We start from the raw sequence: 18,616 nt of genomic DNA, 5'->3' as shown, positions 1-18,616 counted from the left end.
ACAAGCTCACAGGCGACGCTTTGTGAGCCTGTTATAGCCTGTTATAGCGCCACCAGGAGGCCGCTTTGTGCAAAACAAGTTTTTGCACAGTACACCTACAGATTTTGTCCAAACATCACGCAAATTGGTACACAGTCTCTCTACAGCCATTCAACAAAACCGGTCTTTCAGATTTCTCAGACTCCATCCTGATTGGTTAAGATTGGCTTCCAAAGTTCACAGGAGTGCTCAGTTTCAAACAAAATGCTGCAAATCATGAACACATCGCGTGATTTCCGTGAAATTGTGCACGCACATTCCCACTAGGCCGAGGAAGAAATGCCACATGAACAATTTCAACTCAGCCTCAAGGTGGCGCTATAACTCTCTATTGTACCTCTAATTTACTTTTGTTTCCCTTATATCCAACCACCAGATGAAGGCAAGCTGCAATGTCCTACATTCCTATCCTGGTGGAGACCTGTGCCCAGAAGGGCACTTTTTTTCCAATATTTTTAGGCCATTTATCCCCCCTCCCTCAACTATAAGCAGTTGGCCTCCGAGGCCATGCGCTCCACGCGCGGGTCCGTCGCCGCCGCCCAGAGCTCGTACATGTCCCGGCCGCGGTGTTCGCCGTGCGAGGTCATCATGTGCCTGTAGACGCACGGGTGGCGCGGCACCTGCACCACCCGGAAGGACGCGTGATGCTGCGGCGAGACGCCCGCCAAGTAGCCGCCGATGCCCACCACCACGTCGTCCATGTGGATGGAGGCGTCAAGGGTCAGCGAGGCCTGGTAGATCTTCTCCACCACGTCCCGGGACATCACGTACCCGGCGCCCGACGTGTAGTCGGGGTAGAGCGACCACGGGTACGCCTGTTCGGACAGGTAGTACTTGCTGTTGGTGTCCCGGTAGGGCCCGGTCCCGCTGCGCAGGTGGCCCACCCACAGGTTCCTCTGGGCCGCGTCCGATAGGTAGTCCGCCAGGTTGGGTGTGTGGACCAGCACGTCGTCGTCGGCCGTCATGAAGAAGCGGGCGTGGCCGCAGCGCTGGCGCGCCCAGCGGAACTGCATGAGCACCTTCAGCGTCAGGTTGCGGAACGAGTCGGCGAAGTCCTGCTGGACGAGGTCGCCGTGGAGGCCGTCCTCGCGCTCCAGCGCATCCTGGACGTCCCGCTGACCGTCGGACGACATCGGCGCTCCCAGGGCGAACAGCACCTTGACCGTGATGCCCTTGGCGTGCCGGATGTAGGCCTCGTTGCCCCACGTGTCCCTGATGGCCTGCCGCCGGTCGGCGTTCTTCGGGGCGCTCTTGATGAAGACGATGAGCTGGACGTCCTGTCCGGAACACTTGTCGGGGTGATCCAGGACGTAGCTGAAATCACCGAAGCGCAGAGCCTCCTGCGGCGTGATGGTGAAGGCTTTCCTGAGGAAGGAGAAGTCGACCGTAGCGTTCCGGACCACTGGGCCCGTCGGGCCCATGCGGTACCTCGCGGTCTTCGGCCAGCGCCAGTCGATCAGAGCCATCATGGAGGCGGCGAGCAGCAGCACCGTAGCCAACAGCAGCACGCGGAAGACCTTGCTGTGACAACGGAGAGTCATCCTGAACATACAGTATATCAACGACAATAATGATATGACGATAAGGTGGTATCCGTATCCTAAACTACCTCTGTCTGCACTTCTTCTCTCACACATTATATATGTTAGGTGTCATGGTTGTGACGCATGCAGTGACGTAACATCATGGTCATTAGTTGGCTCCCGTTGTGACGTTGTGACGTAACATCATGGTCATTGGTTGGCTCCCGTTGTGACGTTGTGACGTAACATCATGGTCATTGATTGGCTCCCGTTGTGACGTAACATCATGGCGTGATGAACCTACCATTCCACTATTGGCTGTTGTTATTCTTAGGTTGTATTCTAGATTACATTTAGTGTACTTGTTGTATTCTAGATTACATTTAGTGTACTTGTTGTATATGTATATCTTGTTTAGAGGCAGATGTGAAATGCCCTGCAGCTTTCCGGGTTTTTGTGAACACAAACATTGGCTTGTGATTGGCTGATCATTGTCTCCACCAGGCCGAAGGCATGGGGGGAGAGTATGTTTTGCACTCCGTCCGTCCGTCCGTGTGTCCGTCCGTCCGTGTGTCCGTGAGCAGCTAATCTCGGCCACCGTTAACCCGGTCGATGCCAAATTTTGCACACCCACTCCCTGGATGCCAACGATGAACCTCTGCCCCAAAATTTCCAGAACGGCCTGTTATAGCGCCACCAGGAGGCCGCTTTGTGCAAAACAAGTTTTTGCACAGTACACCTACAGATTTTGTCCAAACATCACGCAAATTGGTACACAGTCTCTCTAGTTCACATCTGGCTTTTAGAGCGCCACCAGGAGGCCGACTTTTGTAAAACACATTTTTGGATATTACTCCTCCGGATTTTGTCCAAAAATCCCGCAAATCGTTACACAGTATCTCCATAGTCATGTGCTCAAGACGGATGTGTCTTGATATTTCATATTCCATCCTAATTGGCTAACATTGCCTTTAAAATTTTGCAGGATTGGCCTGTTTTGAACAAAAAGCCTCAAATCATGAACGCAGCGTGCAATTTGACGTGAAATATGTCACGCACTTTCCTACTAGGCTGAGGAATATAGCCCACCCATTTCACATTGGCCTGTTATAGCGCCACCAACAGGTGGATTGTGCATGCGTGCGATCAACACGGATCTGCACCATTTCCCATATTCCATCCTGATTGGCAAAGATTGGAACAAACAAACAAAAAACATGTTTATATTACTCCTAAACATTCCTATCCTCCTGGTGGAGACCTGTGCCCAGAAGGGCACTTTTTTTTTTTTTTTGTGAATTTCAGCCTCTGGGGGGTATTTATATGCAAATATCATGGCCAATGGCATTGAAATGGCATTGCAATGAACATCACTGATGACGTTTAGGTGAAAAAAGAACAGAAAAAAATAATAATTAGTAATTCAATTAAATAAATTTGTTGCTAAAAAGCAACGCTGGGTCTTAGAGGGTTAAGCCTTTTCTGGTCATTCATTCATCACAGGCTTTTTTTTATAGCTCCTATCAAACTCCTCTGTATAGAACTGGAGATATCGACAACAATCACAAGTTGTTTGTTTTTGGTTTTTACCACTTAAACATACGTTCTCCTATAGGAACTGCAAGTATACAGTATATATTTTTTTTTCTGGTCATTCATTCATCACTTTGCAGCCTAAATTATTTTTTACTGATAATGTCTCAAAGCCTTTCGTGTCTGGGCCCTCCAGTGAGACAGACTAAGGCAGAGCGAGCCGCTTCACTGTTCCCAAAAATCCAAGACTTTCACTGTCGGGGCTCCTCAGCTGTGGAACTGCTTGCTCAAGAGTCCCAGGTTAGCTGAATCTGAATGTATTATGCTTGTCAACGCTTTGATATTGATTGTAACACCCGGTCCCATTCAGGTATGCGGTCAGGCACAAGCTTTGCTCAGGGAGGACGACGCCCCTGCAGAGTCCAAGGCACTTTGACTAATAATAACATCCTGTGTTTGTAAAACATGATAATGAAGGGTCATTATAGTCCAGGGCCCAGGCCAGATTTTGGTACCATTTTGGTGACCGTAAAAAGGTGTGATTAATTTGGTATAATGTTCCTGATCCGAGGGTTATTGTCACATGGTTACAGGTTCTGTTATGGTCTGGCTCCCGGCCGGTCCATCTGTCTCTCCACAGACCAGATGTCAGACCTGGCAACTCCCACTTTCCCTTCCACTCACACAGTCAGTTCACTCACCTGTCTCCACCCCCCTCATCATCCCACCTGTGAACACTTTGACAATCAGCCTGCCCCGCCCCCTTATATAACTGGACTCTTTGCACTCACACTTGGTCACTTCATACATTCATGTTATGCAGTCTACCCTGGAGCTCTTGTCTGTGTTCTCTGTTCCTCTGGACCTCTGCCGTGAATACCTCCGGTAATTGCTCATACCTATTTTTGTGTTGTGTTTTTGGGATTGCTTATGCTCTGCCTGTTTTTGTTACCTTGCCTTTGTTCTGCATTTAATCAATAAATTAGTGTTTGAACACTATTCCGCTGTTTGTTGGTCGTGACTCTGCATTTTGGGTTCAACACATTCTGCCACCTTTTGACACCGTAACAGAATGAACTGACCAAATTGAACCCAGCAGAGCCAAGCTTTCTCTATTATCACCAGTCTGAACCTGCAGCGGACAGGGTTTTTGTTTTTTGGCCTTTTTGCTAGCTTGAAGCAAGCTGGAGATCAGCCATGACAGATGGCCATTATTCCTGTTTTCCATTTTCTTGGGAGGATTTTGGTGTAACCAGGGATGTCTTCAATGAAGATCCCCAGTTCCTTGAGCAACTGGAAAGATATTGGAGACAGGATCCTAAATTTGCCAGGTACATGGGTTTTTTCAGATAGGAGAGTCGGGGAGCCATTTTTCCCCAGCTGCCTCCTCAAGAGGTAGCCCCACCGGCCTCCCCTGCTCTTCAGCCCACTACCTCTACAGTTGTCCAGCCTGTTCGCCAGCCCAGCTTTCCGCTGCCCAGTCTGCCCAGCTTTCCGCTGCCCAGTCTGCCCAGCTTTCCGCTGCCCAGTCTGCCCAGCTTTCCGCTGCCCAGTCTGCCCAGCTTTCCGCTGCCCCAAATCCTTTTTATGGCACCCGCCTGGCAGGTGGGGGTCCCCGTAGTTTCAACAAGCGGGGAGGTGCCCCCCTGGGTCGCCTGGCCACCAAGCCAGCCCAGGAGAAGTGGCCGCCATAGCTCCCTATACCACCAGGCGTCTCCACTGCAGCTTTCCCCTGAGGATTTTACACTGCAGCTTTCCCCTGAGGATTTTACACTGCAGCTTTCCCCTGAGGATTTTACACTGCAGCTCTCCTCCGAGGTCTCACCGCGGCAGCTCACCTCTGAGGCCTCGCAGCTGCAGCTCTCCTCTGAGGTTTCACCGCTGCAGCTCTCCTCCGAGGCTTCGCCGCTGCAGCTCTCTGAGGACTTCCAGCTTGCTCCCACTGAGGCTCCGCTATTCAGCGCCCCAGTGCCCAGGCTGCCGTCCTCCAGATGACTCCTCAACCCTCTCGTCCTGGCCTCCTGGCCGGCCTCCAGACTGTGCCTCCTCTGTCTCGTCTCTACCCCCAGGCCGCCCACCAGATGTCTCCTGCTCAGTCCTGGTCCACCCCCCAGGCCGTCCGCCTGAGGTTAAGGTTCACAGATCCCTTTGCTCTGGTGCCATGACAGTCTCCCTCCTCCGGACCCCCTCCATTTAATCAATAAATGAGTGTTTGAACACTATTCCGCTGTTTGTTGGTCGTGAGTCGTGACTCTGCATTTTGGGTTCAACACATTCTGCCACCTTTTGACACCGTAACAGGTTCACTTGAACACTCATTACTTGTTACTTGCGCGAGCAGAGCGCAAGCACTGTTTTCTAGTTTTGAGTTATTTAGACAGTGGGGGAAACAAGTCCTATAGCGTATTTTTTGGTCAATTAAAAGCCACCGACAAAAGTATTATCTTTTGTCGGTGGCCTCTCCTGCACTTGCTGTTTTGCGCATGCGCGCTGGCGTTCACTTCCTTGTTCACGGCTCAGAAAGAATGCCCAATCTAATCTAGGGAGCTATCCATGGTTCTGATCAGATGGGCATACTTCCTCGTTTTGGTATATTGTGACATTGTGAGGTAAAGACGGATTGTAACACCCGGTCCCATTCAGGTATGCGGTCAGGCACAAGCTTGGCTCAGGGAGGACGACGGGCCGGTCCGTGGACACATAGTAAAGGACCTTGGCGGCGCCCTGCACGAAGAAATGGCGCTCCGCTGTCCCGAGAAAGTCCTTCAGGAAGGTTGTGTACTTTCCCACGGCGAAGACTGTCAAGGCGACAGTGGGGGAAGATTATCCTGCAGATTAGCAGATTAGCACAAGTCAGTGCGTTGGAATCAGGCATTAGGGACAGATACGAGATGCACACACAGAATGTTTTCGACTAGAACAGTGAAAGTCACACCATTTAGTGCGACAGCTTGTATGCGCACAGTTGGAGGTTACACCACCATTTGGCTCATCTCCTAACCAGTGGGTGAACGTCACTCTGGACCCATCAGACCAAAACCATGCACCCTCCTGATGAATGTCACTAAGGCCAATCCACGACCACGGCCATGGGTTTAATGGGTCAAAGGTCTTGATCAGTTTTTGGATAAAGTTGTGCTCCTCCAGACTGTGGACAGACACCAGGTTGGCGTCTTGAGACAAACAGTTCAGCTCTGCTTGGGCCCAGGTCAGAAGGGTAGCGACGAACTTATAGCAGCGGCCGTTGAAGTCGAACCAGAACCTAGGACAGGATCCACGCTTCACCTCAGCCGAGGCAGAAGTGTCCAGGGTGTCTATGGGCAGGGCAGCAGTGTCCAGGGTGTCTAGGGGCAGGGCAGCAGTGCCCAGGGTGTCTATGGGCAGGGCAGCAGTGTCCAGGGTGTCTAGGGGCAGGGCAGCAGTGCCCAGGGTGTCTATGGGCAGGGCAGCAGTGTCCAGGGTGTCTATGGGCAGGGCAGCAGTGTCCAGGGTGTCTATGGGCAGGGCAGCAGTGCCCAGGGTGTCTATGGGCAGGGCAGCAGTGTCCAGGGTGTCTATGGGCAGGGCAGCAGTGTCCAGGGTGTCTATGGGCAGGGCAGCAGTGCCCAGGGTGTCTATGGGCAGGGCAGCAGTGTCCAGGGTGTCTATGGGCAGGGCAGCAGTGTCCAGGGCAGCAGTGTCCAGGGTGTCTATGGGCAGGGCAGCAGTGTCCAGGGTGTCTATGGGCAGGGCAGCAGTGTCCAGGGTGTCTATGGGCAGGGCAGCAGTGCCCAGGGTGTCTATGGGCAGGGCAGCAGTGTCCAGGGTGTCTATGGGCAGGGCAGCAGTGTCCAGGGTGTCTATGGGCAGGGCAGCAGTGTCCAGGGCAGCAGTGTCCAGGGTGTCTATGGGCAGGGCAGCAGTGTCCAGGGTGTCTATGGGCAGGGCAGCAGTGTCCAGGGTGTCTATGGGCAGGGCAGCAGTGCCCAGGGTGTCTATGGGCAGGGCAGCAGTGCCCAGGGTGTCTATGGGCAGGGCAGCAGTGTCCAGGGCAGCAGTGTCCAGGGTGTCTATGGGCAGGGCAGCAGTGTCCAGGGCAGCAGTGTCCAGGGTGTCTATGGGCAGGGCAGCAGTGTCCAGGGTGTCTATGGGCAGGGCAGCAGTGTCCAGGCCCAGGCACAGCAGTAGGCCCAGCAGAATTATTGTTGGCCAATATGAAGGTTTCTTATAAAACCTCATCTTCCTTCCTTCCTTCCTTCCTTCCTTCCTGACGGCAGTAAAGATTACGAATACTTCACCCAAGGTCTTAGATTTCGCTAAAAATATCTTGTCTGTGTGACAGGTGTCGAGAGAGGTTCCTTTTTTAGTTGTTTTGCATATATATAGACTCAGACTTACGATGACAATGTCAATGACGTCAGCGTCAATGACGTCAGCGTCAATGACGTTCACTTAGTCCTAGTCACATTTTAGTCACCTGGAATGTATTAGTGTTTAGTCTAGTTTTAGTCGACTAAAATGTATTTCTGCAGGCCTTGTTGCCGTCATAATGACTTATTTTACACTTGCTGAAAATAGCCGATCTACAACCTCACAACGCGTCGCAGCGCGAGCTTGTAGATCTGCTATTTTCAGCATGCAACCAAGTGTAAAATGACTTATACTCGATCTCTTGTCCACTAGTCCCTTCCTAACATTTTAGTCTAGTTTTTATTTGTCGACGAAATTGTCAGTATATTTAGTCTTATAGTTTTAGTCATCATAGCTTAGTTTTCATTTAGTTTCCATTCGTTTTTGTCAGTGGAAAAAGGTAGTCGACGAGGGGCACGGTGGCACAGTTGGTAGTGCTGTCGCCTCACAGCTAGAAGGTCCTGGGTTCGATTCCCGCTCGGGGCGCTGTGGGTGCTGGCGGCGTGTTTCCTCCTCCGCGTCATCAGTGCCCATACCCGAGGCGGTGTTGGCGAAAGGGCCTTTCTGTGTGGAGTTTGCATGTTCTCCCTGTGTCCCCTAGGGTAGGTACCCTCACAAAAACATGCAGTAATCCTGGTCTCTAAACTGCCTCCCCCTGGCCAGCCGGGGCGCCTGATGGGGAGGAATGGAACTGGTTGGAATAACGTGTTCCTTCCACGCGCTACGTCCAACCAGGGAAACTCCCCCCTGTCAGGTGTAAAGGAGCAACTTGGACACTCAGGCATGAAGGAAGCATGAGTTCAAGTCCGTTGCTCTCCCCAGGTTGGCGGAGGGTGTGTAGAGCCCAGGATCACATTAGATAATTGACACAGGGGTGAAAAATGGGTTACAAAATCATGGGATAAAAATTATAGAAAAAAAAAAGAAAAAGGTAGTCGACGAACATTTTTCGTCTTAGTTTTAGTCGACGAAAACAACACTGCTGTCAGGTGCGGGGAACTCAGGAGGAGGAAGAGGAGCTGTCTATTGGAAAACATGGCTTTTTCCCCAGTGTAAGAGAGACACTTGGAGAGAGAGGTTTTGTGTGTGTGCTACTCTGTTATTGAGTGGGTAAACGGTGACATGATGAGAGAGAGAGAGAGAGAGAGAGAGAGACTTGGAATACTGCATGTTGGCGCACCACAGGACGAGCCGAGAGAGAGGGAAGAACTGGATATTCCCTCTAACACCCGCATTAATTTCTACTTGCAAAAAATATATTTCAACCTTACTACTACTTTGTACTACTAGGACTAAGACTAAAAAATATGTTTAAAAAAATAAAAAAAATAAAGTTTGATGAAAAATGTATAATAATTATATAATAAATTAATAATTTACATTTTGGGGATATCTTTCACAATAATGAATACAACATGTTCTAGACATTCTAATGATCCCAAAAAAACATATATTACAATTATTTTACCTAATTTTATTAGAGTCCAGACATTTTTTATTTGTGTGAATTTCAGCCTCTGGGGGGTATTTATATGCAAATATCATGGCCAATGGCATTGAAATGGCATTGCAATGAACATCACTGATGACGTTTAGGTGAAAAAAGAACAGAAAAAAAAAATAGTAATTAAATAAAATAAATTTGTTGCTAAAAAGCAACGCTGGGTCTTAGAGGGTTAATGGCCTCTCCAATGCATTTCCAATGGAAGCCCATTATGGTTTGACCAAACATTTTGTTTGATGGGGGGAGGGGGGCAGAACACATCCATCAAAGCTGTGTTCAGACACAAGTCAGGTGTCAGACACAAGGCGAGTGTCTTGAATGCAGCCCAGTAAGGGCATATGTCGACCCCGCCCGCTCACCTCCGCCCCACCCCCTCCTGGTGCTGGGGCCATCTTGGAAACTAAACACAATATAAACAAATGGGAGAGGGGTGGGGCAGAGAAAGGCCCTAGATACACTTAGATAGAGATATGGATGAAGTGACAGAGGGGAGAGAGAAATTAGGCTAGAGGGATGGTTAACTAGCTGGTTGGTTGGTTGGTTGGTTGGTTGGTTGGTTGGTTGGTTTGGTTCATGGTTGACTCTGGATTAATTTATAAATCAGTATAGGAATTACTGTGGCAGTAATTGCTTAGTGTTGAAGTCATAATATTAACAAAACAGTTTTGAGAACACATGAGGAAGTGTTTCATTTCAACTAATTTCTGTTTTGTTCCAAGGGGAAGTGAACATGTGTGAATAGCCCCTTGGTTATACGTTGGCTCAGTTATCAGTGACAGTTATCAGTGACAGTGACAAACAGCATAGCCTATGTTTCTCAATTTGACCTTCTACAGACTCCATATGGATCATTTCTGAGAGACAGAAAACATATCGTGCATAGCAGAGGTGGGTAGTGAGTTAACTAACTTAAATAACATTTTGAATGAAATGCAAGTGTGAGTAGTTTTCATTCGACATACATTTTACTTTTACTATATTTGTGAAGATTTCTTTTTACTTTTAATTCTTTAAGTTACCTTTGGGCCAAATGTAAAGGAGGAAAAGCAATGTTTTTTTTGTACCCATTGTTTGTTTATGTTCTGTTTGTTTCATTCTCTCTGCAGAGACTTCAGACAAAGAGGCTGAAAGGTATTGTCATTGGCTCTTATTATTTGTATTGTACAAACATTTTTACGTTTATATATTATACAAGTCAATTATGGTCTGATTGTTTTAAATAATAATCTGATTGAGATCTTATGAAGAATCTTTTCACGGAATCAAGTAATTATTTGGATGATTTACTGTACAGCTTTTTTCCATCTACACTAAATCTTTGCCTAAAATACCCGATCCACAAGCTCGCATTGTGTTGTAACCAGGGGGGCAGTCAGCCAGATATTTCGTGAAGCCTCATTTGAAATCGGTAGTTCATATAATGGCCTGTTGTGGCGCTGGACTGGACCCAAAAAGCCCCATAGCTCCATAGAGGCCCATGTATTTTGGCCCAACTTCACCTAGACTGTATTACCTTAATAAACATGTTCATGAATACTTTCTTCTTCCAGTCACTAGTTTAAAGTCTCATTTCTAATGTCATAATATTCTTTTTGGAAAATTATGGTCCCATTAATTAAAAAAATGACCATAAAGTCGCGTATGTTCTGAGGGGCGTGGCTACCGTTACAGTCTATGATCGGGATTCCCCTCCCACTCAAGAGTCTTCTCCTCCCACTCCCGCCATTGGCTGGTACAAAACGGAGCCAGCCAATGGCCAGCTGGTACACTCATTACTTGTTACTTACGCGAGCAGAGCGCAAGCACTGTTTTCTAGTTTTGAGTTATTTAGACAGTGGGGGAAACAAGTCCTATAGCGTATTTTTTGGTCAATTAAAAACAAAAAATAAAATAAAAATTCGTATTATCTTTTGTCGGTGGCCTCTCCTGCACTTGCTGTTTTGCGCATGCGCGCTGGCGTTCACTTCCTTGTTCACGGCTCAGAAAGAATGCCCAATCTAATCTAGGGAGCTATCCATGGTTCTGATCAGATGGGCATACTTCCTCGTTTTGGTATATTGTGACATTGTGAGGTAAAGACGGATTGTAACACCCGGTCCCATTCAGGTATGCGGTCAGGCACAAGCTTGGCTCAGGGAGGACGACGGGCCGGTCCGTGGACACATAGTAAAGGACCTTGGCGGCGCCCTGCACGAAGAAATGGCGCTCCGCTGTCCCGAGAAAGTCCTTCAGGAAGGTTGTGTACTTTCCCACGGCGAAGACTGTCAAGGCGACAGTGGGGGAAGATTATCCTGCAGATTAGCAGATTAGCACAAGTCAGTGCGTTGGAATCAGGCATTAGGGACAGATACGAGATGCACACACAGAATGTTTTCGACTAGAACAGTGAAAGTCACACCATTTAGTGCGACAGCTTGTATGCGCACAGTTGGAGGTTACACCACCATTTGGCTCATCTCCTAACCAGTGGGTGAACGTCACTCTGGACCCATCAGACCAAAACCATGCACCCTCCTGATGAATGTCACTAAGGCCAATCCACGACCACGGCCATGGGTTTAATGGGTCAAAGGTCTTGATCAGTTTTTGGATAAAGTTGTGCTCCTCCAGACTGTGGACAGACACCAGGTTGGCGTCTTGAGACAAACAGTTCAGCTCTGCTTGGGCCCAGGTCAGAAGGGTAGCGACGAACTTATAGCAGCGGCCGTTGAAGTCGAACCAGAACCTAGGACAGGATCCACGCTTCACCTCAGCCGAGGCAGAAGTGTCCAGGGTGTCTATGGGCAGGGCAGCAGTGTCCAGGGTGTCTAGGGGCAGGGCAGCAGTGCCCAGGGTGTCTATGGGCAGGGCAGCAGTGTCCAGGGTGTCTAGGGGCAGGGCAGCAGTGCCCAGGGTGTCTATGGGCAGGGCAGCAGTGTCCAGGGTGTCTATGGGCAGGGCAGCAGTGTCCAGGGTGTCTATGGGCAGGGCAGCAGTGCCCAGGGTGTCTATGGGCAGGGCAGCAGTGTCCAGGGTGTCTATGGGCAGGGCAGCAGTGCCCAGGGTGTCTATGGGCAGGGCAGCAGTGTCCAGGGTGTCTATGGGCAGGGCAGCAGTGTCCAGGGCAGCAGTGTCCAGGGTGTCTATGGGCAGGGCAGCAGTGTCCAGGGTGTCTATGGGCAGGGCAGCAGTGTCCAGGGTGTCTATGGGCAGGGCAGCAGTGCCCAGGGTGTCTATGGGCAGGGCAGCAGTGTCCAGGGTGTCTATGGGCAGGGCAGCAGTGCCCAGGGTGTCTATGGGCAGGGCAGCAGTGTCCAGGGCAGCAGTGTCCAGGGTGTCTATGGGCAGGGCAGCAGTGTCCAGGGCAGCAGTGTCCAGGGTGTCTATGGGCAGGGCAGCAGTGTCCAGGGTGTCTATGGGCAGGGCAGCAGTGTCCAGGGTGTCTATGGGCAGGGCAGCAGTGCCCAGGGTGTCTATGGGCAGGGCAGCAGTGTCCAGGGCAGCAGTGTCCAGGGTGTCTATGGGCAGGGCAGCAGTGTCCAGGGCAGCAGTGTCCAGGGTGTCTATGGGCAGGGCAGCAGTGTCCAGGGTGTCTATGGGCAGGGCAGCAGTGTCCAGGCCCAGGCACAGCAGTAGGCCCAGCAGAATTATTGTTGGCCAATATGAAGGTTTCTTATAAAACCTCATCTTCCTTCCTTCCTTCCTTCCTTCCTTCCTGACGGCAGTAAAGATTACGAATACTTCACCCAAGGTCTTAGATTTCGCTAAAAATATCTTGTCTGTGTGACAGGTGTCGAGAGAGGTTCCTTTTTTAGTTGTTTTGCATATATATAGACTCAGACTTACGATGACAATGTCAATGACGTCAGCGTCAATGACGTCAGCGTCAATGACGTTCACTTAGTCTTAGTCACATTTTAGTCACCTGGAATGTATTAGTGTTTAGTCTAGTTTTAGTCGACTAAAATGTATTTCTGCAGGCCTTGTTGCCGTCATAATGACTTATTTTACACTTGCTGAAAATAGCCGATCTACAAGCTCACAACGCGTCGCAGCGCGAGCTTGTAGATCTGCTATTTTCAGCATGCAACCAAGTGTAAAATGACTTATACTCGATCTCTTGTCCACTAGTCCCTTCCTAACATTTTAGTCTAGTTTTTATTTGTCGACGAAATTGTCAGTATATTTAGTCTTATAGTTTTAGTCATCATAGCTTAGTTTTCATTTAGTTTCCATTCGTTTTTGTCAGTGGAAAAAGGTAGTCGACGAGGGGCACGGTGGCACAGTTGGTAGTGCTGTCGCCTCACAGCTAGAAGGTCCTGGGTTCGATTCCCGCTCGGGGCGCTGTGGGTGCTGGCGGCGTGTTTCCTCCTCCGCGTCATCAGTGCCCATACCCGAGGCGGTGTTGGCGAAAGGGCCTTTCTGTGTGGAGTTTGCATGTTCTCCCCGTGTCCCCTAGGGTAGGTACCCTCACAAAAACATGCAGTAATCCTGGTCTCTAAACTGCCTCCCCCTGGCCAGCCGGGGCGCCTGATGGGGAGGAATGGAACTGGTTGGAATAACGTGTTCCTTCCACGCGCTACGTCCAACCAGGGAAACTCCCCCCTGTCAGGTGTAAAGGAGCAACTTGGACACTCAGGTATGAAGGAAGCATGAGTTCAAGTCCGTTGCTCTCCCCAGGTTGGCGGAGGGTGTGTAGAGCCCAGGATCACATTAGATAATTGACACAGGGGTGAAAAATGGGTTACAAAATCATGGGATAAAAATTATAGAAAAAAAAAAGAAAAAGGTAGTCGACGAACATTTTTCGTCTTAGTTTTAGTCGACGAAAACAACACTGCTGTCAGGTGCGGGGAACTCAGGAGGAGGAAGAGGAGCTGTCTATTGGAAAACATGGCTTTTTCCCCAGTGTAAGAGAGACACTTGGAGAGAGAGGTTTTGTGTGTGTGCTACTCTGTTATTGAGTGGGTAAACGGTGACATGATGAGAGAGAGAGAGAGAGAGAGAGAGAGAGAGAGAGACTTGGAATACTGCATGTTGGCGCACCACAGGACGAGCCGAGAGAGAGGGAAGAACTGGATATTCCCTCTAACACCCGCATTAATTTCTACTTGCAAAAAATATATTTCAACCTTACTACTACTTTGTACTACTAGGACTAAGACTAAAAAATATGTTAAAAAAAATAAAAAAATAAAGTTTGATGAAAAATGTATAATAATTATATAATAAATTAATAATTTACATTTTGGGGATATCTTTCACAATAATGAATACAACATGTTCTAGACATTCTAATGATCCCAAAAAAACATATATTACAATTATTTTACCTACTTTTATTAGAGTCCAGACATTTTTTATTTGTGTGAATTTCAGCCTCTGGGGGGTATTTATATGCAAATATCATGGCCAATGGCATTGAAATGGCATTGCAATGAACATCACTGATGACGTTTAGGTGAAAAAAGAACAGAAAAAAAAAATAGTAATTAAATAAAATAAATTTGTTGCTAAAAAGCAACGCTGGGTCTTAGAGGGTTAATGGCCTCTCCAATGCATTTCCAATGGAAGCCCATTATGGTTTGACCAAACATTTTGTTTGATGGGGGGAGGGGGGCAGAACACATCCATCAAAGCTGTGTTCAGACACAAGTCAGGTGTCAGACACAAGTCAGGTGTCAGACACAAGGCGAGTGTCTTGAATGCAGACCAGTAAGGTCATATGTCGACCCCGCCCGCTCAACTCCGCCCCACCCCCTCCTGGTGCTGGGGCCATCTTGGAAACTAAACACAATATAAACAAATGGGAGAGGGGTGGGGCAGAGAAAGGCCCTAGATACACTTAGATAGAGATATGGATGAAGTGACAGAGGGGAGAGAGAAATTAGGCTAGAGGGATGGTTAACTAGCTGGTTGGTTGGTTGGTTGGTTGGTTGGTTGGTTGGTTGGTTGGTTGGTTTGGTTCATGGTTGACTCTGGATTAATTTATAAATCAGTATAGGAATTACTGTGGCAGTAATTGCTTAGTGTTGAAGTCATAATATTAACAAAACAGTTTTGAGAACACATGAGGAAGTGTTTCATTTCAACTAATTTCTGTTTTGTTCCAAGGGGAAGTGAACATGTGTGAATAGCCCCTTGGTTATACGTTGGCTCAGTTATCAGTGACAGTTATCAGTGACAGTGACAAACAGCATAGCCTATGTTTCTCAATTTGACCTTCTACAGACTCCATATGGATCATTTCTGAGAGACAGAAAACATATCGTGCATAGCAGAGGTGGGTAGTGAGTTAACTAACTTAAATAACATTTTGAATGAAATGCAAGTGTGAGTAGTTTTCATTCGACATACATTTTACTTTTACTATATTTGTGAAGATTCTTTTTTACTTTTAATTCTTTAAGTTACCTTTGGGCCAAATGTAAAGGAGGAAAAGCAATGTTTTTTTTGTACCCATTGTTTGTTTATGTTCTGTTTGTTTCATTCTCTCTGCAGAGACTTCAGACAAAGAGGCTGACTGGTACAGTATTGTCATTGGCTCTTATTATTTGTATTGGACAAACATTTTTACGTTTATATATTATACAAGTCAATTATGGTCTGATTGTTTTAAATAATAATCTGATTGAGATCTTATGAAGAATCTTTTCACGGAATCAAGTAATTATTTGGATGATTTACTGTACAGCTTTTTTCCATCTACACAAAATCTTTGCCTAAAATACCCGATCCACAAGCTCGCATTGTGTTGTAACACATTAGATAGATTAGTAGATCTGCTATTTTTGACCAAGCAATTTCATGTAGACTGAAGGCGGTACAATTGTAACTCAAGTGTGTTTTACTAACTAAAGGGTTGGTTAAAGATGGAGTGCTGTGATGTTTGTACTTTTTCTGTTTTGTATACATGTCAGGTCTGGCTGACATATTCAATGTCTTCCCTGTGTATTTTTGGTTTCTTCCTGAAAGCTGAAAGCTTTTGAGTCAATGGGCCCAATTGAAATAGCGTGAATCTATTCTACGTCCGAGCATAGACATAGTAACGCCCCCATCTGCCTCTGATTGGCCTATACCGACACTGCCCGTCTTGCCCCCATGGTCCTCCGAGAAGGACAGCTTGGCACGCACGACAGGCTGCGGCCTTCTGACTTACTAACTTGTAACTTTTCGAAGGGGCTTGATTGAATAATTGATTGAACACGTACTTGTCTGTAATTTGCACGTCGGCACTGACCTTCATTTCCAGAGATGGGCTTTGGGGAGGTCCTCTGGTGTCCTCAAGCACACGCGGCCCTGCTGCGGCTCCAAGACTCTGAGCTTCACCTGATGGAGGTCATGAAGAAATGGATGACGCAACGGGCCAAGAGCGAACGGGAGTTCTCTGCACAGCTTCACCAGATGTCCGTCATGGTGGACAGGCTGGATACTAGGCCTCAGTCTGGAGGAGGAATGGATTACATCAGCCTGCTCAACAAGGTGATGCCTATAGCCTGGGGTAGAATCACTGCACATACATTTTGGGCTAGAATCATGAACAATGGCCACTAAGTGCAGAGAGTGTTAGAGGGGGGCGGGGGATGAAATCCCCATAAGAGGGGCATTTTTGGACAGAAATAGCGAAAATAGCAGATCTACAACGCCCACAACGTGTCGTGCTGCGACGTGTTGAGAGCTTGCAGATCAGCTATTTTCGGGGGGGCAACACATTTGTTCAACGCAAAATAATGTGTTCAAGTTCAGGAGAATTCAGAGAAAAAGCCATTCTCCTGAACGCTGCCTTCCGGCATGGCATGGAAAGGAGAGGAGAGGAGGGCATTTGCATTTCTTCCACTAGTAAATGCTGTGCAGTAAATGCTGTACACAGTAACGTGTCCCTATTTTGGGCATGTCATTCATTACAGAAGTTACATACATCAAGGAAGAGGAAGAACATCCGCACACCAGTTTGTAGAGCTCAGCGACTTACTTTATTTTAAGGCAACACAACACATGTGTTGCCTTAAGCTAAAATAAAGCGTACAAAATGGCTATTTTAGATTTTTTTTGTTGCATGGGGCTTATGTTTTCTTTTGTAACCCACTTTTTCACCCAGTGCCAATTGCCTAAACCGTAACCCTGCCTGGGTGCTACTCTGCCAACCTGGGGAGAGCCCTGAACTGAGCTCATGTCATGCTTCCTTCAGTGCATGAGGAGTGAGCACGAGACACTAGTGTCTAGACTATATTCCCTTCTTAACATTTTGGTCTAGTTTTTTTTTGTTGACGAAATTGTCAGTGTATTTTCGTCTTAATTTTAGTCGACGAAATCAACACTGGTGCATAGTTTCATACATATTATAATACATAGAAACATACATTACATACATCTCTCAAGGACATATTCTGAGCTGCGCTGCTGAATCTGTCAGCAGGGGCATTCAGAATGTGTATTTCATTGTTGTTCGAGGGAATGAAAACATATTATAGGCGCCCCCCCCCCCCCCCCCCCACAGGAAGAGGGCGGGGCTGAGGGCGGACCAAACGGGCCAACAGCTTGTTATCCACATTCTATTGGGCGCTGCCCCACAATAGGGGGCGCTGTCCCCTAGAGGTAGATTCAAAGGAAACAAACAGCAGAGGGACATGCATGCATACATACATACATAAATACATACATACATACATACATACATACATACATACATACATACATACATACATACATACATACATACATACATACATACATACATACATACATACATACATACATAGGTATGCGGTCTAGCTTAAACTTGGACTCAGGGGGGTGGACGCCTCTGCCTTGCATAGTCCCCAGTGAATAGGCAGTTTGCCCTTCACTGGTAACCCTATTTTGGACTCATTTTAAATATATGAAGGTATTGCGGGCAAGGATTTTTACAAAAAAGCCTCCCCTTTTAAAATACATACACACATACATACCTACATACATACATTTCAGAAGTTTTAGCAGTTTTTAAGGACCCACTTTTAGGCCAGTGCACCAGAGCAAACTCTTGCCTTTTTTTAAACCCTACCCATTTTAACCAAATACATACATACATACCAACAACATAGATTGACAAGCCCATGAACTCAAATGGAGCTGTTCTTTCTGCTTTTTAGCACCATCCATATTGTTTTTTTGTAGTTATTTTTCATTCCCTTTCTGCTCTCCTGTTAGTCGTGGGCTGTACTGTACTGTCAGACTGACAGCCTGAGCCGCGTGATGCGTAAGCGGTCAGAGGACCTGCTGGACGGTCCCGTGAGCAAGCTGACGCTCCTCATCAGAGACAAGCAGCAACTCCGCAAGACCTACGCCGAGCGATGGAGTCTAATACACCAGGAACTCAATAAGGTGTGATGAACCCGCGTGCACAAACGCACGCTAATACTGAACCAACTTTGTCTATCACGTGACCAAAACGTTCAAAATTTACAAAAGGGAGAAATGGCGACTAGTGAAAGCTTAGCTCACAATATTACATTTTCTTATATTGAAAAGGTTTTGCTCAATGGGCCTTCAATAGCCATAAAGTAAGTGTGTGTGTGTGTGTGTGTGTGTGTGTGTGTGTGTGTGTGTGTGTGTGTGTGTGTGTGTGTGTGTGTGTGTGTGTGTGTGTGTGTGTGTGTGTGTGTGTGTG

General features: G+C 47.6%; 2 protein-coding genes across 2 annotated transcripts in view; one reads left to right on the top strand and one right to left on the bottom strand.

Moving 5' to 3' along the window:
- Positions 1-521: 521 nt before the first annotated feature.
- On the bottom strand, positions 522-1,580 carry LOC310854712 (lactosylceramide 1,3-N-acetyl-beta-D-glucosaminyltransferase A-like; the record flags this gene model as incomplete). Its single annotated transcript, XM_083759385.1, has 1 exon — positions 522-1,580. One exon carries the CDS (start codon positions 1,578-1,580, stop codon positions 522-524), a length of 1,059 nt encoding a protein of 352 aa, XP_083615511.1.
- Positions 1,581-15,243: 13,663 nt separating this feature from the next.
- The window catches only part of fes (FES proto-oncogene, tyrosine kinase), a gene marked incomplete at its 3' end in the record, with an annotated part of 19,716 nt that continues 16,343 nt past the window's right edge, over positions 15,244-18,616 (top strand). The window contains exons 1-3 of the mRNA XM_083759384.1: positions 15,244-15,250; positions 16,220-16,449; positions 18,157-18,330. Of these exons, the coding sequence (XP_083615510.1) occupies positions 16,222-16,449; positions 18,157-18,330 (402 nt within the window). The 5' untranslated portion in view covers positions 15,244-15,250; positions 16,220-16,221. The remainder of the gene's footprint in view (positions 15,251-16,219; positions 16,450-18,156; positions 18,331-18,616) is intronic.

This window comes from Protomyctophum parallelum, assembly GCF_964188405.1.
Source record: "Protomyctophum parallelum genome assembly, chromosome: 2".
Lineage (NCBI taxonomy): Eukaryota > Metazoa > Chordata > Actinopteri > Myctophiformes > Myctophidae > Protomyctophum > Protomyctophum parallelum.
This window is presented reverse-complemented; position numbering and strand designations above follow the sequence as displayed.